The sequence below is a fragment of the Paramormyrops kingsleyae genome, chromosome 13, assembly GCF_048594095.1.
Source record: "Paramormyrops kingsleyae isolate MSU_618 chromosome 13, PKINGS_0.4, whole genome shotgun sequence".
Lineage (NCBI taxonomy): Eukaryota > Metazoa > Chordata > Actinopteri > Osteoglossiformes > Mormyridae > Paramormyrops > Paramormyrops kingsleyae.
The window spans coordinates 27,161,306-27,184,489 of NC_132809.1; the positions used below are offsets into that span (position 1 = coordinate 27,161,306).

The 23,184-nt window shown below is 44.5% G+C and overlaps 1 protein-coding gene across 1 annotated transcript in view; it reads left to right on the forward strand.

Moving 5' to 3' along the window:
• The window catches only part of luzp2 (leucine zipper protein 2), an 84,050-nt gene extending 65,205 nt beyond the window's left edge, over positions 1 to 18,845 (forward strand). The window contains exons 5-12 of the mRNA XM_072698497.1: positions 2,460 to 2,522; positions 4,834 to 4,896; positions 7,015 to 7,077; positions 8,437 to 8,511; positions 9,139 to 9,306; positions 12,576 to 12,677; positions 15,211 to 15,291; positions 17,720 to 18,845. Of these exons, the coding sequence (XP_072554598.1) occupies positions 2,460 to 2,522; positions 4,834 to 4,896; positions 7,015 to 7,077; positions 8,437 to 8,511; positions 9,139 to 9,306; positions 12,576 to 12,677; positions 15,211 to 15,291; positions 17,720 to 17,818 (714 nt within the window). The 3' untranslated portion in view covers positions 17,819 to 18,845. The remainder of the gene's footprint in view (positions 1 to 2,459; positions 2,523 to 4,833; positions 4,897 to 7,014; positions 7,078 to 8,436; positions 8,512 to 9,138; positions 9,307 to 12,575; positions 12,678 to 15,210; positions 15,292 to 17,719) is intronic.
• Positions 18,846 to 23,184: the final 4,339 nt, after the last annotated feature.

Sequence of the window (23,184 nt, forward strand, 5' to 3'; positions counted from 1 at the left end):
AATTTCATAACTATTTCGATTGTCATTTGGCCGCAAAAAAAACATGAATTAAACACAAATATAAATTAAGGTGCTTCAGTAAGACAATAGATAATAAGTACAAGTATGACATTGAATATATAAACAATGCAAATCTATAATCATATAGTCATGTGATTAAGCAGTAATTAAGGAACTTGAGATTGGTCTGCTTTCGTCCATCCCTCCCCTTCCAGGGTCCCTAGCTCTGTCACCCCCCCTCCCCCTCTCGTCCTGCCGGCGAGGTCTTGTTGTTGCCATGCCGCTGTTTGTTAGCACAGCAAGAAAAATCAATTAGCTGAGCACTGGAGGTCATGTGTATCGATCTGTCTGTTGAGGGTCCCGTTTGGCCCCGTCCGGAGTCGCCTGCACTCCCCGCTAAGTCACCCCCGACCGGAATCGCTGGAGGTGACAGAGAGAGCCCCCCCGCCTCACTCAGCCCACATGCTTCGATCCCGCTTAAGAGTTTAAAGGGCTTCACGGCATGGCAAACTTTGAACAATGGCTCTTGGTCTACACGGGGCATGCTCTATCTAACAGCCAGGCCACAGTCCGCCCACCCTACGCCTCCACAGGGGTGAGGGTGGTCTCCCTCGATCCATGCTGTTCTGCTGATTCTGGGTCAGCCTGGCGACTGCATTGCTCAGGATCGGCCCCAGTGATGCCTCTGGCCCGCGTGCTGCTCTCTGTGGGAGCTCATGTCCCTGGGGGAAACATCTTCATACTTAACCATTATAATAACAGCTGCCATCGGAATATTACACCTGCACAGGTATGAGTTTGTGTGAGTCTGGCGGCTCAGGTTTCCTGAGTTTGGCTCAGCTCAGCCGTGGGCTTCTGAGTGTCTGCCACTCCAAGCTGGGGATTCATGTGAAGATAGAGATCAGGGAGGATACCTGGAGGCTCATCCCAGCACTCAAGCCAGCTAACCCCGCATGTGCTTGTGGCTGCCCCAGACACCAGAGGGTTCTGCTCCTGGTAGTTATTCCCCTAGTGTCTCTGAAGTCTCAGAAAGCAGGGGGGAAGGGGGCATGGTAATGCATTGGGAAGGCTGAAAGCCCCCCCCCCACACACACACACACAAACACACACTCGATGTTGAGCCTTGCTCGTCCACAGAGCTGCAATTTCCTGTCTGCCGTGGGTATGTGGGTGCACATCTGTGAGCGAATGCTGTTATCTGTCTCAGCGACTTGGCCACGTTCACCGTGTAATTACATTATTCTGTTAACAACACAGACCTAACTGTTGCTCAATTAAGATAGCATTTGTTTAACCTTTTAGGATCAATGTGGAAATACATTATAACGGCGGCAGCTAATGACTTCGTTTTGCACTTTATATATATCACACCTGTGTAATCGGTCGTCACCTGCCGATAAATTTGCTGTGCGCAACCTGTTTATTGTCACTGAAACTACTATCTTGTAAAGAATTTGGAAGAAGACAACGCTGGTGGTTGGTCTAAGAGGAACAGCGAGAGCAACATACTGCGGTGTTTCACATTCTCATATTTATTAATACAAACTGCTGGGTTTCTGTGAGCAAAAAAAAAACGTAAAATATTCCAGCAACTATGGCCTGCAATGTTGACACAAAGCAGGATGAGTTTTCAAGCTGAGTGCCTGATGGACACTGCCCAGGTCACAGGGTCATATCAGGAGAGCACCATAGTGTGCCATAGAGACATTTGTGACCTCAACAGCTGTTCCAATTCTGAGGTAATAGTCTTGCTCATGGTAGAATGTGCTTCTGGTCCCTGTGTGATCAGTAGGTCAAGTTTTATTTAGCTTTTGAGAAGCAAATTGTCCCTAAGACCTATGCAATGACGTTTCCATATGGAATGAAAAAAAAAACAACTCAAGACAGCAGTTTTTGGAAAACTTAAAATTATTTCCAGAGCCCTACAAAGAAAATTGAGTAGGACTCCTGGAGAGTTGGTGACTATCGAGAGCACAAACAAAAGCAATAGTGTACAGTATATAAGAAAATGCCTTTGTGATGGAAGACAGGAATCAGGGGAGGGCCATTATGGTCCAGTGATCCAACAAATTCATTGTGAAAAATGTGCAAAAAAGCTGAATATCAGATGGGACAAACGCTTTATCACATTACTGTAGCTTCCCACTGACAATTGAGTGTAGAAACTGAAGAATTGGGGCTTCATAATTGAGATTCTGCACTGCGCTTTGATCCTTGTGTTTGAATAAAAGCACTCTGTGGTTTCCAGTAATTGATGTCACGCTGACGATTCCACAGGTTCTTCTTCTATTATAAGCAAGGGCTAATCAGTCCTGAGAATAAAGGTGGAAAAACGGCCCAGCTGGAGATGGTCGAGTTCGCCGGGTCGAGGTGCTGCATGGGTCCCTGATGTCCTTGCAGTGAGCCTGGAGTCACTGTGGCTGCAGGCTCCTCAGAACTTCCTGTTTTTATTTCTGCAGATCAATTTCCTGAAGACAGAAATGGAGAGGAAGAGCAAGATCATCAAGGACCTCCAGCAGGAGGTGAGCTTCCAGGTTTGCTAGCCCGGTCCCGGTGGCCAAGCCTGCCCCAGGACCCTGCCCTCCCGTGGCTCGCTGAAGACACATCTCTGCCTCTGGGTCCTGCTTCATCTCCTTTACTTTATGCCACTATTCAGAGAAACACAGAGGGTGACTGTCACACGTATTATAATGTAGAGGGTTAACACACTGCGTGGCTGTAACCTGTGGGGTGATATCAGTACTGTGGTCATCCTTCCAGCCTAATTCATGTGTGCAGCACCTCCTACGCCAGTGGAACGTTCCAGACCATCACCTCTGATAGCTCATTGCTGGCAGAGTTAGTTCATCAGTCACTCTCTCCAGGATACATCCGATAACATTCACAGGGTCTGTCGGAGTTGGACTTCAGAAAGTGAACGGTCAGCACGTGCTAAAAACTGACTCAGGGAATTCTGGGTGTTACAGCGAGAGCGACTTGTGCCCGGATCGCAGGATCGATATCCAGAATGCAAATGGTGCTCCAGATTGTAACAGGCACATTTATCACCATGCCCAAGGCTGCTGCCGTCTCTGTGCTTCCTGTGGGAGCTGCTGCTGATTGGTCGCAGTTTATCCAATGAATCTCCAGCTCCCATTTAATGTCAGAAGTCTCATTGTATGTCTAGTGTTTTGTTTGTATAGCACAGCTGGACTTGACGGGTTGTTATCCTGTAACTGTGTGACTCTGTGAGGTAACCAGGGACAAAAGTGTCTTGTAAATAAAGTAAAACAATGTAAATAAGGTCATAATCCCCATTTACAGTATGGCAAGTAAAATTTAATGCCAACAACTGAGGGTCAGCAACTCCAAACTTTCCATCTTCAGCAACGCCTGCTCTGGTGTTTGTTACCCTGTGGCCCAAATTCACATTCCTGTCCCTGTGATGTAGGAAGTGTTGTTTGCAATGACAAAAAAGTTCTCTGGCAAAACCATAGCGAGAGAAGGTTGAGTTAGAACCGCGATTGTTTATGATTTTAGAAATTATAATGTAAGTGAATAATCGTTAGGTGTGAAGTATTGAAAGGGCGCCATGTTCTTTAGCCATGTGCTGGTGTAATGTGTTCTTCAGGGGTGCTGGACAGCCTTCTGTCACGGTGGCCTTCTGAAGAGGTATTTACATGCATTTATTTAGCTGACACTTTTATCCAAAGTGACAGACATACAAATGAGGATCAGACAGCAGGATCAGCCAGTCCCCAGAGCCCCTGGGGTTTAGGGTCTTGCTCCAGAGCCCAACATTCTGCCTACGAAGGGATTTAAACCAGCGACCTTCTGGTCATAGGCATACAATCGCAACCTGCTGAGCCACACACCACCTCCCAGGAATCAGGATCCAAAACCAGAATCAGAAAATACAAGGAATTTGTTAGTGGCATGAAGTATACAGTTCAAGCAAAATAAAAATAAAAATTGATATAAAAAAGAAAAAAAAAGTGCAATCAATCAGTGAACATGTAGATGCATAAATAAAACTATGACAACCAGATGTAAGGTACAAACAGTTTGGGGGTGTGTGAAATAGGCTTTAAAGTGAATATGAATATTAAATAGAGTAGGTGATTCGCACTCCCTAGATTTCCCGTCATTCGGTTTGAATCAGTGGCCAGCAGCCGGTGAGCTTGCAGATGCTGTGTGGGAGCTGAGGTGGATGCAGGCCCTTCAGTTAAGACTTCCTCTCTGCCTTCCTCTCTGCACACTCCAGTGCCGCTCGCTGCCTTTTCTGTGTGTCCCCATGAGTCCCTGCGGGGGACTCTCTCTCGTCACACTGGGCAGAAAGTCCCAGTAAGCCGTCTGTGTTCCGTTGTATGTAATGTTTTTTTTTACTTTTGAATAATGAGCAATGCAGGACTGAGTAATGTACAGTATTAACAGAGAGCCTGCTATAGTACACGGTGTTTTCGGAGCAATGAGCTCGTTCTGTCCTGTGTGAAAACCATCCATCTCATCACAGGGGAACAACAAGAAGAATTAAGGTTAAACCAAAATAGCTGACACTTAACATCACGAGTGAATTTGCTCCTAATTAGAGCGTTAAGCACTAATTACCGTCTGCCTGATTCTGTGTAGCTGTCAGTCTGTTGTCTTAATGGCGCCCCCAGGTATGCATGCATGGCAGGGCTGTGCAGATTAGACACTCCGTGAGGTAATCGGGTGTGCTATCGCACCCGTTGGGGGTGAACCACAGGGCTGTAGGACTAGGTCCCCCCCCCCCCCCCAGCGGAGAATGGACGTTATCAGTGAACTTCTCCCAGGACCTTCCTGACGTTGTCTCTGTGCTGTTCGCTCCTGCAGAACAAAAGTCTGAAGAGCAAGCTGCTGTCCGGGAGCAAGCTGTGTGGCATCCATGCTGAGGAGGTAAGCCCCCCCCCCCCCCCCCACCGAGGAGGCCTCGCTCTTACGTTAGCGTGGAGGCGCTGACCTCCCTCTGGAGATGGGCTGCTCTTTCCGTGTGCGCAGTGGGGGAAGCGCGTGAATGGGGTCCTGGTACCAAGCAGGCAGCACAGAGTGCTGAGCTCTGCAGTTTGCCTTCAGGAGAAGCAGGCCGGGGAGCTGAAAGCACACATTCACTTCCATTAATTGCTGATCCTATCGATTAAAAACAACAATAACAATTCCTCTCATATGATGCATCCTCTATAATTCATAGTGGCGAATGTATTATCGAACTCCAGTGCCAATTGAAAACTTTCAAAAATGATGAATGCATGTTTTATTTCGGGGGTTATGTGAATAGCCTCTGCCAGTTTCGCTGTAGCGGTATGTTTGGCCAAGGCTCTTGACTGCAGTGAAATGTTCCGCTGTTCCGCCAGTGAAGTAAAATAATCCTCCAGATCAGGAGGCCGACCAGACCTGAAGCCGGGCCGGGGTGCACAATGTAACATACCACAATGTATTAAAAATACATTCATTTTTATTTGCCTTTTCTATATCTGTATTTACCAATTCTTGCTTGCAGCATCCAGACAGTGACATGTAACAGGGTTAGACAGCACAAAAGAAAACAAAGTCATCACAAACATACAAACACATGACTAGGTAGGGGCACAGTAGGGACATGGAAATCCTGGCAGATTCAGGGGGCCCCAACACTTTACGGGGGCCCATGACTACAGAAAGTTTTTAATATTATTGGCTGGGGGGCCCAAAATGACATTTTGTCAAAGGGCCCAGAATTTTCAGCTACGCCCCTGTGACTAGGTACTGTATACGTATTTATGGAGTAAATATGAAATAAACAGAAGGAATAGCTGCTGAAATCCTAAAAAGTTCGAGTTCTGATTGATTTTTTCCCATAAGAAGTAATGGAAAACCAATTAATTGGTTCCCGGGCCCCCAAAATTACACCTAAATATGTTTTTTTTAGCATTTAAACACAAAATGAACAAGATAAAACAAGAAGAGCATTTTTTTCTTAATGGCTTCCAAAACGATAAAGATCTTATCCCAACATTACCCCTGTCCTGCCCCGATCGTCCGCTCCTTCCGTGTGCCACGCCCCCTCGTTAACCTCGTGTGGGATCCCCATGTGATCAGCTGTTTCTGGTTGTTGTCATTAGTCCTCTGTATTAAGTCCGCGTTTCAGTTTGTTTCCCCAGTCCGGTCATTGGGTGCGTTCGACTTGCTTACAGCGCTGGCTTAAAGCAACGCATTCTGATCCTGACGCAACGCATTACGGTTAGATGCATTGCGACCTCTCACCCGGCTGCACAAACTGGAACCGCCTCTGTGACGACACACCTTTGTCCTTATTGGCTGAAGAGTTTAGTTCCGATGCGTAATCTGCTATTTCTCCCGAATATCACATAAAGCAGTCAGAGCTGGTTTTCAGTTAATTTACCTGGTAAAATAAAGGTTAAATAAATGACATAAATGCTCTAATAGTACACGTAAGTATCGACTTCTGATATTCAGATCGAGTTCTAGGTCAAACTGGTTTGTTCGACTTTCAAGAAATTCAAGTTCTAGTGAGTTCGAGAACCAAGGTACCACTGTATTTCAGAATAAAGTGCGATGTGCAAAGTGTCCCTCTGTCCAGCAAAGTGCAGTGTGCAAAGTGTCCCTCTGTCCAGCAAAGTGCAGTGTGCAAAGTGTCCCTCTGTCCAGCAAAGTGCAGTGTTCTTCGCTCGCACTTCAGTGTGCGGGGAAGTGGTTCCCCCCAAGATGTCATGGCACCTGCACAGAGGACACCCTGACAGGTCACATGCTGTTCTTGTCTCGTGGCACGTTTCGGTAGAGCTCTCCCAGACCCTGATAGTGAGCCTCTGAGCGTGAAACAGCCTCTTATCGTATCTAAAAGGTGCCGACCGTCATCCAGGCGGGGGGGAGGGGGAAGGCAATGTGTTGTTCTCCTCTCTTGAAAGGGAGAGCTTGTTGATTGCCGTACCCAGTACAGGCACTGAAGGCGAGGCCCTCCATTGTGAATTTTTGTATTTACATGCTCCGACTCACCGTCTCCTTATCTTCCCCCTGCAGTCAAAAAAAATCCAGGCTCAACTGAAAGAGCTGCGTTATGGGAAAAAGGATTTGGTATTTAAGGTAAGAGCACGCATAATTCTCGCAGTCCCTTTTCTCTCTGCGTGAGGCATTCTGCATGGTGAACGAGAAGCACTTCCTCACACAGATTAGAAGCTTTGGGTGTTGCTAGAAGAGTTTGCCCTCATGCGATAATAGTGCTCCTGTTCGATTATGCTACTCAGGCACAAATGTTCTGTGACCCTGTTGTATTCATAACATCGGGACTTAATGTACTCCAAGGGGTTATGCCCCCGAGGGGTGAACATCTGAGATGGGGTGGGTGGGCCTTTGGGGACGATCTAAGACATGATCTTAGGGCGATCTTAGAATGATGAAAGGGTGCATGTAGTATAAGAGCAGCTTCAGGCCCGGTTTGTGCACTTGATGGTGCTTGTGTTGAATAGTCACGCTTTGCTACGCAGGTGAACATTTTGCCGGCTAGATCTGAGCACGTATATATCCAGCCGTTATTCCAGTCGGTGTAGAAGCACTTAATAAAGAGAGACAGCAGCCCTCAAAATCAGAATGCCAGCACGGCAGCTGCAGCCTTTCATTACAGCCTGCTTCCGGGAGACGAGTGCTGTCCGATAGGTTCCCCGGCCTCTGAGCATGCAAAGGGGCGAATCGGGCTGTCTGATCTGGCCTGCGGAAGCAGACTGTCTCTCCAGGCACCTGTGAGCTTAAAGGAGCAGGCGATCAATGATCAATTCCGGGGGCATCCAGGGCAGGCGACTCTAAATATAAAGGATTGCTTCCATTCTTATTGTGGCTGACAAGTCGGACAGTACCAAAGAGTCAGGGGACCTGATCTGACAAGGGGGAGGACTGTCCCCCTCAGTCTAGCCGTTTATGAGCAAAGCTCAGGGACCAGTCTGAAAAAAGCATGTGCAGGGATGTCGGCTGTTGCGCGGTCATTTAATGAGGACGCTTCCTCTTACCTTGCTGTCTTTGGATTTACTTTTATGTTTGTTGTTTTTCTCCTGCTGGGTACAGACCTCCCACACACAACCGAGCCCCTCGGCGAACAAGAACGTAGCTATTTTAGCTAAATAAAAAGACACTCGGATTTGACTTGGGAGGGAACAGGTTATGTTTAAAAAAGAAACTTGTGATATTTCCAGCAGCTACACAAGCTTTTTCCTTGCTTTGGGGTCTAAGCTGTCGGGCTTCACTGACCTCTTTGGATAGGAAGCGAACACATGAAGGGCTTTTTGCCTGATAGCAAACATCACACCAGGGGCTGGATGCAGTGTGATGCAGTGTGATGGCATGAGGCAGCTTACCATCACCACTTCAGTCAGAACCGGTCCAACTCCCCAACCTGACCTCTGAGGAAACTCATATGGCGGAACTTCCACAGTCTGTCTGTCTCACATCCAGGGACAGCAGCTTATGGACCTGGAGCGCAAGCTTCTGGCCTCCAAGGAGGAGTTGGAGAAGACTGCTTTGGACAAGGTGAGGCTTCCGGAAGGATCCACATACGCTGATCATCCAGTGGAAAGCCGTTAAACACCTTGACAACAGATTTTCGGTTGTTTCATTCTAATTTGAATGCAAATCTAATGCAAATCCAAGTCACCTTAATTACAGCCCAAGCAAATTCCTTTTCCTGTAAAGTTGTTCAAATATGATTGTTTTTTTTCTTGCAGGTCTAAAATTAATCCTTTACAAAAAATGCACGTTGCACAGATGCCAGACTAATATGCTACACTTATATTTTTTCAATTCTGATTATATTCTGGCATCAAATATATACTGAGATGAGTACAAAGAAGAGCAATTTGTAGGTATTTCATCTCTCAGATGTAGTGGAGCTTCAATCTAGCAGATTTCTTCTGGATATTTCTTAGCCATTGAGAATGGATGGAGAGATGGTAGAAGGCATGGATGGAGGGAGGTATGATTGAATGATGGATATGAGTGACAGAAGGATGGAATTATTAATAAACGTGTTAATATACAACAGGAGAGAGGTTGTGTATAGATGGATGCTTGATTTAATACACACATATGCGCGTGAATGTATGGCTGGAGAGATGACTTATGAGTATACCTTCTTAACCCATAATGCACCTCCCTTAGGAGTCCCAGCTGAAGGCGCTGAAGGACACCGTGCACCTCTGCTTCTCCTCAGTGCTGCAGAGCCACCCGCCCAGCAGCCACGCCCTCCTGGCCGCCCCCTCCCACCTGACCAGGTTCTCTGCCCTTGCCAACAGCTCCAGGGTCACCTTCCAGCAGCCACACGCCAAGGTATGCCCTGCCGTGGAGACCGAGCCCCAGCGCCCAGGTGGAGCCTGAATGCCGGCCATCTGGCAGTCCGATGGTTCTCCTCGGGGAGTCTGACAGGGTCCAGGTGTTAACGCGTACACTAAGAACGCCGTGCGTGCGTGTGTGTGAGCATTTATCTTATGTGTAGCTATAATCTGCCCAATAAGGTCAGAGCCACAGAAAGAAAAACGTGTTTTCCTCCTCAAAGGAATAATTCACGCCAAAGCCACTGATTTAAAAATACATTCCTCTGCACCTCATCTCATTTTGTTAATATGGAGCATTCCAAATTGTGATATTATTCCAGTAACGATGGGCTAGCAATAAATAATGTCAGAAATGGCCCCCGTGATTTAGATTGAATTAGGTCTGGCTACTGTATTTATATACCTAGCTTATAATGTCTTTGGATATGGTTATCTGTAACTGATTTGTGTGGGAATTTGGGTTTTTTTTTCCTACTTTTGCTGTCATTGCTGTTTGAAACATTTAGATATTTTGTTTATGCCGTCAGCAGCGGGCCCATAAATATGCCCCATGTGGCATCATGTTTATCCTTTATAGCAGCTTTCTGAGAGTGTGCGCGCATTTGTCAGTCTGGGAAACGTGCGCCTGTCGGCCGGCGCTGCTCTGTCACTGCCGCCGAGAAAAGCCCATTTGCTCAGTCTGGTCCATTTGCTCAAGTTTGTGATGTGCTTCAGGGCTGAGTAACCAGCATGGGGCTGCCCACGGGGGACTGGAAGCCCTGGAGATGTGACCCATCCCTCTGGTACCATCTCCTCTTTAATCTAGAAGATGAAAACACACTTCCTTTAAGACATTGGCCCTTAAAGCTCATTGCATATCGTTTAATCACCTGGATAGTGTGGACTATATTTCAAGGTTTTAGACTATTAAATAATACATATGGACATTACTGTTGAAACGACTGAGGCAAAGAGTGTCACTTGACGGAACGACAGTGGGGTCTCCAGTCTGGTTTCTTAATTATAGGATTAAAGGATAATTCATTGCCTGTTTTCCTGTCGCGTTGCTGCAGGGTTTACATGCTAATTCAAAGTTTCATCTGGACCTTTGGGTAACAGTAGGACATGTAATGATACTCGTGACCAGTAGGGGCTGCTCTGCTTGAGCTTGTCGTTTAAACATTGAGGGTGTGAGCTTGGGCCGAGGTTTACTGGAACACCTGCAAGGTGGCCCACGAATGTCAGAACATGCCCCTGGACAGTTAGGCGTAGCGAGGACTTGCCATCCTTAGCGGGCACTCGTATCTCCTGCTCATTCGTGAATAGCCCGCGATGCTTAGATGAACTGTAGATTTAGGCCATGAAGCTCAGGTGTCATGAGAGGGACCTTAATAACACAGTGAAGGCTTTATTGTATTGAACATTGGCTCTGAAAAATAGGTATGACCAAAAAAGTGGAAAAATCAATGTTCATGTCTGGCTGTGGGCCTTTAATTGACACCTGGGCAGCGCAGTGCCAGCAATGAGCTCATCTGGCCCAGTGGAAACCAAACGCTCTTCAGCATTTGAGCCAAATTGTTACTGGTCCCCAAACCCCAAGGAGTTTGTGCAGTCCTCTATGGGGCTGAGGTGTGCTAATCACAAGGCCTTCACTGTGGCCTGTAGTCTGGAGGACTGGAACACAAGCAGCGCAGTGTAGATGCCAGAGACGATGATCAGCATTGTTCCTCACCCAATCAAGTACAATGTGACGTTTGATCATCCTGAATCCATGTGAAAGTCGCAACCTGGGTCACTGGACTGTGTGGACCCCCATACTGATGCTGCCAGAGCACCCTGCTGCTTCTCACTGGTCAGCAGATCCCTGTCTATGTCCTATGTCACAACAGGAGCCCTGGGATTTCCTCCTGGGCTGGGCACAGAATGCTGGTGTTCTTCTGGCATCCCAGGGCCCTGAACTTAGAGTTCGCCAATGCGTTAAAACGGGACAGTAGTTCACAGTGTAGACAGGCGAGGGAGAGTGGCCTACTTTGGCACACGTGGGATTTCCATACTAGGGAGAGTGGATCCGGGGAGGCAGAGAGAGATTAAAAGCTGGAGCGGTTTCATGCCTAACAGCCTGTGAACGCCGCTGGAGCAGCACATAGGCAGCACTTACTGAAGCAGAGCCTCAGCCAGTAGCTACAGTTAAAACGCTGATAAACCAGGAGACCTAACGCCCATCACCTGCTTCTCACAGCAAGTAACTGTGATTCCAAAAAAATCAATTTCCACTTAAAGGTTGGATTCAATTAAGGTCCCAATTCAGTTAATTACTAATTTCCACTTTTAATATGGTTTAATGTGGTGATTTTCCCTGTGTTCATCTTAACTATAAAAGAAAACCTGCTTCAGGGATTTCAGCGTAATAAAAATTTAATCATACACCATGAATGACACATGTATGTTTTATCATTATAAAAAAATTATGTTAATTTACTGTTATCTATTTTCATTACTTAAATGCTTGAATAGTTACATAAGAGGTAAATTAAATGTTGGCGACACTGAACTTGATTGAGGGGTTGAGGGATTATGGGTAATGAAGGGAAACTGCAAACTGTCGAGGGGTTATGGGTAATGAAGTGAAATTGCATATTGTCGGGGGATTGTGGGTAATGAAATGAACTTTCTTGCAGTCAAAAGGTTACGCATAATGGGTTCTGGAGAGATATTAGACCATCTCCGTTATAGGTGGCTGTTTGAAAAAGAGGACTGATATACATTAGTCTGTCTTCCTATTTCAGTCTGCTCAGGATCCAGCCAAACTATCTTGAGTTTCATTTCCTCTCTAAATGGACAGCAATTACACCATCTGTGCTCCAGACTCTTTGAGGGTCAACAGGCAACATTGTTCTTTTTCAGTCAGAATATATCGTTTTATTTCCTTCGATTCTAACAACAAAATGATATCTTGCAATAAAATCCATTACATGATATATTTAAAGACATACAGCCATCTCTTTCATTCTTTAAATTTTCCACAATGCAGCCACACCTGTCATACCAAGAGGATATCAGGACCTTACACTAAAGCTTGCAACGTTTTTAAACTTAAAACTGAAGTCATTTTTATAATTGTTAGCACATTAAAATATTGCTTAAGCACAAGCATCTTATACATTTTTGCAGTTAAAATTAATTAAAATCCCATTATTATGGTTTAATCAGCTGGAAATTAACGGTTCCAGGTCCTGAGTAATGCCTTTTTCCGTAATAGGACTTTTTTTTTTTAATTGCTTCCAGAATATCCCAAAAATGCTGAGGATCGTTACAAGTAAAGCTCCTTCAAAAGCAGAGCCAATGAAGAGGGACACCGCAGAGGTCAAGGACTGCCAGTCTGAAAAGGTACGCTGGGTCACCCCCTGCACGCCACTTACTGAGGGTGAGACGGTGCCCACGTCCCCTCGCATGTAACAAAAACTTACCCTCAGAAGCTGATTTTTGGTCAGCAGTGACAAACCATGACGCGTTTTATAGCCAGTGGACAGTCATCGTGAATTGTTCAGTAGCCAGTGGGTGGTTCCAGTTTTTGATCGAGCGACCTGTATGAGGGTACGTGGTTTATCAAGGGATATGAAACCTGACTCAAAACCTGTGTTGAAAAGCTGAAGACTGAATGATGCCACAGTGTGGCCCATCTCTTATATACTTACCTAATCTTTGCTGGCAATATTATGATAACTAATTACCTTCATAGCTCAATGACTCATTGTGATTCTGCTTCTAAACAAAGATAAACCTTAAATTCCTCCAGATTAAACTTATGCATAATTCATGGATCTGTTCTTCTGTTCTCGTCTTCTCTTTCACTTTCGTGCTGAGGTTTACTTTGCTTCTCTTATTATTAACAACAAATATCCACATTTAAATCATATTACTGCATTATTTGCTTAATTGTTGTTGACGAGACCATATCGTGTTTGGAACCTTATCCTTTCAGCTCATCCAGACTGTGTTCTAGATTCTGTTTGACCCACTGTTCTAGTTTCTTCTGTGAGAGAGTGTCATGGTCAGGCGGATACTGCGTAACCCATTCATTAGACACAGCTTGATGTACTGGATTCCCACCCCATCTTCATTCATTCAGATGCATAGTACCCTTTTCTCAGAAAGGTGACCTGCTAGTTTGATTGCTTGTTATAATACTATGGCTTATTATAACATTTCTGACAGATTCTTCGGGAAATAACTGGCACGAAATGTATTTTCTGATGGTGTTTTTTATATCAGTAGAGTCCTTGTGAAAAGGTGCTGTTTTTTTTCGGCGATGAGAGGAGCTGCGTGCTGATGACTGTGTGTGTGTGTTAGAGTGGCTGCTCTCTGGTGTGTTGTACTGTAGCACAGTGGGTCAGTCTATGGTGGACATGCAGAACACAAGTGTGAGATGCTGTCATTGAGCCTCATCAAATGACTGTGATTAATGCTCACACTGGGGACTTTTGTGACAATTGTGGATAGCATACAGCTGTTCACTGCATGCTCCTGAAATCATGGGATGTCGGTGTGTTGACATGAGCATGGCTTTCATATCAGCATGTAAGATAAGACTTTATTGATCCCAGGGTAAATTCTCAAAAGTCAGCGTGCTACCCAAGAATCAAACCTGGATCATGAAAATGGGAGTCTTGCATGATACCACTACACCAGCAGTGCTGCAAGCTGTGCTCCCCCTCAGGGAAATCGAACCCTGGTCTCCCACATGACTGGTGGGGCTACCACTATTCTAACAAGGCATCTACAGGAAACCTGAGACTTGCCACACTGGATGTACTGCATAGACCCAGAATCTGCATTATGGGCTCAGGCTTAGGGTCAAGCCTGGGGTATCCATTGATTGTCTGCTGAGATCCTGAATGGAATAATCAAAATGGAACCAATTTGTTCCATAAAGGACAGGGCAGATTCAGTCACCCACCCCACACACACAATAAATGGCCATCAGCCAGGTGCAAATCTCCTTTGATGAAGTCCTTTACAGAGGACAGGTCACAGCGTACTGGACATGCTTGCTCTCTGCAACAGTTGCTGTAGAATCTGTATTCTGCCCCATTACAAGTGAGCGCCCGGGACACTGGGTGCCTTCGAAAGCTGAGAGGGCTTCTGGCTCCTTATTCATCACTGCACTTAATGCTCATGTTTAGGGCAGTAATACTAAAACACAGTGAAGTCCGTCAGATGTTCATCTCATGGAGATCTGAAGGACATTAATGCTAAAACCTACCGATGTGCAGGTTTCCCAGACCTTTGGCATAATGTTTATTTTAAGCTTGTAGGAAAGCTATGAAATAATGACGATAGCATGCACAGCACGGCATGCGTGGTATCACTGACGACTTTTTACACTGCGCATTCCTGTGGCGCTCTTAGCTGCAGTGGCGGCACCATCGCTCTCCCACGTCTGGTTCCCGCTGCTCGTCTGAACGGCGTTCGCATTTATCTTCACGCATTAATGAACTGCGTCTAGGCACTCGCTGAAATAAACAGACTGCCATTTTACATGCCCCCCCCCAGACCCACCCACGATGTTCTCCATGTTTTCCAGCAAGTTCCTGTAGGTAAATGGTCTGCACGGTAATTATTCATGCCTTTAATGCAAGGATTATTTACGAGGGGTGGTATTCCTGGTGCCTTCTTGTGCTTATCTGCCCACTGAAGAATCACACAGAGCAAAACAGAAGTCAAGTCAAACAATGGATCAGATTGTTTATACAGTTTAATGTTTCGTATCTAAGAAAGAGCGTTATCACCGCCCACTTGCAGCAGATGCATATTCCAAGCCTCCGGTTGCTGCCCCCCCCCCCCCCCACGGCCATATCCCTTTGATGACGCCCATCGCCCTCACAATGTTTGACTGACTATCACTTTTGTCTGCCTTCAGGTTGACAAGATTTGTTCTCAAAACCAGACTGAAAAATGGTCCCCTGTGAGTAAAACAGCAGCGCTGAACCTGAATAACCAGGTGGGTGTTGGCTCCGCCTCACCCTCTATTTTTGTGCTTCATCGTCACCCTCCCGAGTGGACACCAACTCTCTCGTTTTGTCTCCAGACACAAAATCACTGAATATTGTGGAATACAGACGCACCCCCAGATTACGATGATCCATGTTATGATATTTCAACGTTACGATGGGTGTTCTGATTCCATTCTTCTTTTCACTTTCAGTACATTATTCAATAAATTACATGAAATATTCAACACTTTATTATAAAAGAAGCTTTGTGTTAATGGTTTTGCCAAACTGTAGGCTAATGTAAGTGTTCTAAGCATTTTTGCCTTAAGATATTTTCGCCTTAAGATCATAACCCCATCGTACCCCAGAGAGCGTCTGTATTTATGTAGCCCCACTGAATGTAGAACCATTCAGGAACCTCCTTAGGACTGCTAGCCTACAGGAGTCTGAGGTTCATCGAGCAGTACGATCACTCCTCATGGAAGGACCCTGTGCTATGTGGCTCCCTGAGTTATTCTGGAAGCTTATGTCTCTTCCAATCAGAGATAGGATGAATGGTGATGTCAGGCACGGTGGGCTTGGAGTTGGGAAGGATTAATGATATTAATGGATAAGAAGATTTCCCTGGCTGTAACAGGGCTTATTCCATCATCCACACCTTTAAACGTCTTTCAACCAGAACTGGGAGACAAAACAGATTAAAAATAAACCAATTCTTGGAATGCATGTGGATATTTATTTTGTGTCCGTAGACTCTGAGCGAAAGGCACCATTTATTCAGCCCTTGTTTGCCCAACCGCCTCATTTGTTTCGGTAATGAAAACGTGTCCTTTAAGGCACCCTGAGGAAGGTGACTTTATCACAGGCAAATTTACTGCTGTCTTTTTAAAGTGTCCAAATAATGGCAGGGAGAAACCCCCAAAGGCCGCTTTTATATAAAAATAAAATAAAGCATGAATGTACTATGAGAGCACTGGGACTCATTACAGTTGCAGTTTTAAGTAGTGGTTTCCCAGGAATGTCGACTGCACTCATTAGGTTGGAGGAGGTGGAACCGGACCACCGGACTTGACAGTGTAGGGGCCGAAGGCTGGAGGGCTCTGAGAGCAGCACGAGCGAGTGGACAGTCAGGGACATGGGGTGGGAATATGGGAGCCCTGCTGTTATTTGAGCGCCTTGAGCATCTGCTCCTCCAATCAGATACACTCCCCCATGCTTAATATTAATGATTCAGCGGGTTTCTGAAGGCAGAGCTGACCAACAGACCCTCTGCAAGTTCAGCCAATCAGGACCCTCCTGACTCTCACAGGCCATTAAGGCAGCAGCTGGAGCCAGTGGCCTTAGACATCACCCTTTATGTGTGAATATGTGACAGTGTGGAGCAGGATGGTCAATGAATGGAGGCCACCTCTGGGCATTTACTGTAACACACTGAATGAAAAATAAATACATGAGAAAATGTGACCTGTTTAAAGACGAGTACCTGTCTTTGTCAGAGTAACCCATCTACAGGCAGGCTGTTCAGCCTGGATATAATATCTAAACGCTGTGGATCAGAGGAGGCAGAGCTGAAGGGTACTGGGAGATTTGAGAGGGAAATTTTATTCGCTCATTCATTATACCACACATTTCCCTGCGCTTTGGATTAAGTTCCAAGATATAAAATCACATAGATGAAACTATGTTTTCCACGTACCTCCCAAAAGGAGCAGCTGGCCAGCTCTTCATAACGCCGCTTTATCTGGCTCTATCTGGCTGCTCATTCACCAGTGAATTTAGTGGTTCTTGATGGTCGGATATCACAAGGCCGGCTCCGGTTATGTTGACCACGGGGAGGAACCAGCAAGCATGAACAAAGCCAGACATATACAGAACACGCCAGGCGCTCGGGTTAGCTGCCGGAATGTGGTGCTTAATGAGCCAAGAGACATAGATATGTTACCTGGTTAAATTACACCGTTCATTCAGTTAGTAAACACCAGTCAGGGGTGAATTGATGTACCTGAAACCTGTTTATTTGCAGCCTGAGAACCTCAGACCTTTATTGTGATCAGTAGGGTGTTATTCACAGTGACCTAGAAACACCATAAAACTAAGAACTTTAAAATACTTGCTCTAGCACAGGTCATCAAAAAGTAAAACTGCAAAGAGTCCAACTGTTAAATGAACTGTGGGATTCATACTGTAACACTGGACCATTGTATTCACCTAGAAATTTTACTGTGTATTTAAAAATTAGTCTATTTTGTTACTTGGCCTGTATTTGATGTGGTTTTAGGTCGCTGCACTACATAAATCAGACAATGATTTATTTTAATTGTTTTTGATGGTTATTTAACAAGGACATTAGAAGTGGCAGAAGCTAAACTGCGTCCTCGTCTCTGTCTTCCTGTGTCCTTCAACGATCTGTCTTTCCCTGTGCTATGATTGTTCCAGGAAAAATCCCACGATCAGCCGAAACTAGGAAATGACATCATGAAGCTTCCAGAAGATGGAGGAGAGCAGAAGGGAGGGGACCAGGAGGAACACAACTGAAGCAATAGAGGATGAGGAGGAGGATGAGGATGATGAGGATGATGGAAAAGCGGCTGAGGAAATAATGTTCCACGGACTGTCTGTATGCTGTCAGTGATGTCAGTTTGATTCAGTGTAATACAAAAGCATGCAACTGACCCCGCCCCTTCATCATAGACCCCGCCCCTTCACCCTGACCCCCCCCCACGGGTCTGTCTCAGTCCCGCCTACATTCCCGCTGAATCACTTCCAGACCTATTTGCTCACACAAGACACAAGCACACACAACATGGTCATGTGCAAAACACATTCCCGATCTTTTGAGGAAACCCCCACCTCCTGCTGGCCATGTCTGGACTTTGATGGTGGAACTAATACATAGCAGTGGCATGTTCTCGAGCGCTCCATGTCGCTGGGGGCGTGTTTTTACGAGACTTTTGTTGTACAGTTCGTCTGCATTTGCTTCTTTAGTTGTTTTTGCTCAGTGCCAGGGAAATATTTCATGTTTTATAATGCTTTCAAACAAACCTTTTGTAGCTCAAGTCCAGCCGTAAGAGGAAGGTGCTTTTAGACTAAGTAGGGATGGACCTCGACCCTTCTGATCTTTGGCTGGCATTAAATGTACTACACGTTTTGAATGATAATTTTAAAAAGCTATTGATTAAAAAAATAACTGCAAAGCAGGAGGACTGACTTCTGTTCTGAGACCTGTTTAAAGAGTGTTCCGGTAGTTTAGTGTTTTGGACTCACAGAAAGAGCTCTTTCCTCCTTTGATGTAGGCCACAGACAGGGCTGGCCAACTTTCGACGTTTATTTTTCCGAAAATTATTTGCCTTTAATGTGCCAAAGGTAAAAGAATGAAAACTCACAATGAGTCTTTTCACTGAGAACTATGTGCCATGCACTGACTATGAAGCTAATCTAAGCTACTTTCTCTTTCTGTATTACCTGATCTATCTGTGTCCGTCCAATAAAAGACTGATTATTAATATTGTGTGAATCACCACATCTGTGTAATTTGGCTAAGAATAAATGGATTGTTGCAAAACAGTTGTGTCACATCTCTCAGTCATCGATTAAATACGTAATTATGCTGGAAATCCAAGAGAATGAAAATAAATGTCGAAAGGGGGCTAGCTGAATCGGCAGGCTTGGCGTTTGCGTGCGAAAACTGCTTTTTAGGGTCTGTAGTTAGTGTGTAACCAAGTACGTGTTCCAGTGCGCTAGCCTTGCACATCTAGCGTGTTTTACAGTTTATCGTCCAGTTTGCAGTTTGGACCAGGTCTCCAGGTGGCACTGGCAGTGCTGCCAGCCGCAGGCGTGCTTGCATCCTCCTTGACTGTTTAATCCCACAGAGAAGCATAGAATGAGAGCCATGAAGGCCCCTGCCCGTGGCCCCCCACTCATAGCTGTGTTTGCATGACAGCCATCCGTCGGCATAACTGTCTTTGTCAAGGCTCAGCCTGCTGGCAGCCCTTACGCCAATCAGGACAAGCGAGGCCATGGGCGTGTTCTGTTTCGAAGCACAAAGGCGATACAAAGGATGGCACCTTTCACGTGGCGAAATTCAAAAGCTCTAACACCTTCTTGGTATTGGAAATTACATTATAAATTATATCAAAACAAAAGGCAAAAGAGGACAAATTGGGTCACATGAGGGGAGAAGGCTGTGTTTATATTCTGCTCCTGTCCTCACATGAATTGGTCTTTTAACTTGAATATTTAAATGTCCAAAGGTAAAGGTAATTGTTACCCTGGAAATGAGTAATGTGAGGATCTGGGGATTGAAGACATGAATGTGGCGTGTGGAGGGGCACGGTCGGCCTTCTGACCTGTAGAGGAGGCAGGATTGCAGCAAGAACTGACCTCGCAGGAAGTCCACCTCAATGATGGGCCAAAGCTGCCAAGCGGAATGAGGATTAAGAAGATGCTCCTGACCTCCAGCCTTCCAGGAGAACAATGTGTTTGTACAGTATATACATGCACATTGTGCTTATTTACTTTCAGCCCTGAAATGTGACACTTTATTAGGTAGCTCACAGTAATAGTAAAATATATAAAATGGTTTGAAAAAATAGCCATATGAAAACTACTCCTGTCCTGGGTGTCTGTTTTTTCATGTGGGTGAAGTAATCGGCTATGCTGTAGGCCGCGATGACAAGACTGGGAATCTATGCAGATGATCATCCATCTCTGCATCATTCTAAAAGTGTTATCTCATTTTCAGTTGCTGTTCATGGTTTTGCCTCAAAATGTAGCCATTTCTGCAATAATTCAAAGATGACTCAGAATGGCATTTCATTCGTACCAGTGATTTGCAGTAAAATTATTTATAAATTAAAAGTGGTTTTATATATAAGCATAACGGAAATCAACTTTGGGCGTTTTTCCACCACACCAGGTAGCGTACTTTTGGTTCTTCAAGAAAATACCAAAAGTACGGTACTTCAAGGTGTTGGTTTTCCACTGGTGTAAAAACTTGTACCGGCACTGTGTGAGGCTCGGTCTTTTCTACTAATTTTTAAAAATTATTGTAGTATATTATATGGCTTGGTAATGTGCAATATTAATACCAACATCGCATGTTATGCACATACAATTCTTACATCGCTAGTCAGCTAGATTAAGATCAGGATTTTTCTTACTTTGAATTCTGTATGGATATTATTGTGCTAGGGTTAAAGTTTCACTAAGATATTTTGACTCTTATTCTGTCGGAAAAAAAAACTTTTTTTATTTTTTATAAAACTACAAGTTTTGCTATTTTAATCATTACTCCTTTTATACATTCTTATATGTTAAAAAATCTATTTAAAGTTTAACCCCACTGTTTTTGCATGACCACTGCATGCGTAATAATTTTCATCCATTGCTGTTCAAACAACTTGAAGATGGATTTGTGAAAAATTTCTGAACTGCTTTTTCCTTTTATAAATGCCGCAATATTTACTATACCAAAATCACATCACTAGGACGGCTCACCATATACCTGCTATATTAGTATATTCAACAAAATACTTTTTAATTTCTTGTCACGCCATCTGGATCTTTTTGTTGTATATGTTCTTTCAACCAAATTGCATTTTTTTTTTTACTTTGTTTATCATTATTTTCGCGACTGTTTTCAAAGTGGTGTTTGTATTGTTTCAGAAGCAGGCTATTTGCATAACCAGTCGTCAAAATAAAGCGTTTCAGGTTCCACTCCAAAGTACCGAAGTACAAAAGAAGTACCCCAGCTGGTTTGGCACTTTTTGTGCTGGAACTTTTGGTACTCATACTCGTACTCGACTGGAAGTCAATGGAAAAGTGAAAGTACCGTACCAAAAGTACCATACTTGGTGTGGAAGAAAGGCGCCCTTTGATGTTTTTGTAGTAAAGTCTAAGGTTTATTTGCAGCTATTCCAAGTATGAACACTTGGTTCCATTTCAATATAAAAAAAAATTTGGCCCTTGGAGCTAGCCTTACCTGACTAAGCATGCTTAGTGGTGAGCGGCATCCCGTAGCTATAGGGATGGGGGTATATGGAATATGGGATTGAGGTATAAGGATGAAGGTATATGGACTGTGGGACTGGGGTATAGGGATGGGGGTATATAGACTAATGGACTGTGGTGTAGGGATGAGGGTATATAGACTGTTGGGCTGGGGTGTAGGGATGGGGGTATATGGACTATGGGACTGAGGTATAGGGATGAAGGTATATAGACTGTTGGGCTGGGGTGTAGGTATGGAGTATATGGACTATGGGACTGAGGTATAGGGATGAAGGTATATAGACTGTTGGGCTGGGGTGTAGGGATGGGGGTATATTGACTATGGGACTGAGGTATAGGGAAGAAGGTATATAGACTGTTGGGCTGGGGTGTAGGTATGGAGTATATGGACTATGGAACTGAGGTATAGGGATGAAGGTATATGGACTGTGGTATATGCATTTTGGGCTGGAGCATAGCAGATTTTATCTGTGTATATGGTCAAGGAATGAAGTAGATCCAAGGCATTTTATTTTACAAACACCAATGTTGCCAGGTCAGTGTTCAGAAATGAAATGTGACTCCATTTATATGTGCTGTGTTGCTGTGGGTCCCCGATTACCCATGTGTGGTACATTTTGCCATGTAAATTTTGATTATCAACTTCCTAAGGTGAAAAATTTCCATCTTAATCTGTTGTTTTCAATCAGCATAATCGGTATTTAAGAATTCTGTTTTCTTACCTATATTGCGTTTATTGGTTTGTGTATGTTACTAGCATTGTAATCATTCTATCTTCATGCATGTCAGGAATCTTTTAAAAAGCTTCCTTCTCCTCAATGCATCTCCTCTGTGCTCCTGATGTTTTGTCTGCTTGACTTCTGTCGGTGTCTGAAAGACTGATTGAGACTGTTGCTGAGGTCTGGTTCTAGCCCCCTGTCTGCTGTCAGGACTGCAATCTGCCCTCCTCTCTAAGGCTTTGTAGAAACTAGGAAGTCAATAGTGTGTGTAGTGCACAGTCTAGCAAAAGCCACAGATATGAAGTTCTCCAGGTAACACACTATGAAAATGACATTATGACTTTGTTAGTAAGTTGAGTGAAGACATTTAGCATTTTTCTAGTTTTCGAATAATTGAAGATGCAGTTTTATAAGCGACATCAGCACAGTTCTGCATGCTGGCCGCAGTGAATGCGATGGTGTCACGTCATAAATACATTGCAGATTTCTAGACTGCAGTGCGGTTGCCAGTTCATGGCTAATGTTGCATCTGGGCATTTTTTTTTATTAAAACAAACATTTTTACTTGAATGTTGCAGTTAATTATCTTGTTCCTTTTTAAAACGCTACCATCCAAATCCTATTAAAATATGTCAAGTTCACGCCTGCAGTGTTTCCACTTTACAGCTCTCTTTGAATTTGTCTTTTAACCCATAAATGAAACATTTTTGTAAGAAAATGTTTATATATAAAGCTACTTAAAATGCTATGCCATCAGACAGGATGAGCGCATAGTGTAGTAATTAATCCTTAACCATTCAGTGATATGACTCCGTCCGAATACCATGGATGCAGCATGTTAACTCAGCTCTCGTTAGCCCGTGCTGCCTCTCCTCTCCTTCCGTGCGCCTCATTCTTGCTCCATCTCACACTGAGGCACGTATTACAATGCTGTCACGCTGCACTGACCTGCATGTTCTCAATGAGCTTCCCAAGGCAATGAGGTTATCCCTGAGATGGGTTTTTTTTTTAAGTCGCCATGACTGAAATGCAACAGTGTTCATGAAAAAACAACAATTTGTTATCTGGTTAGTCACTAACCAGGAAATGAACAGAGTAAGAATGTTTTCTCAGCCAGGAGAAGCTGTGCGCTTTGTAATTCATCTACAGCAAAAATAAATGAAAGTTAGCATC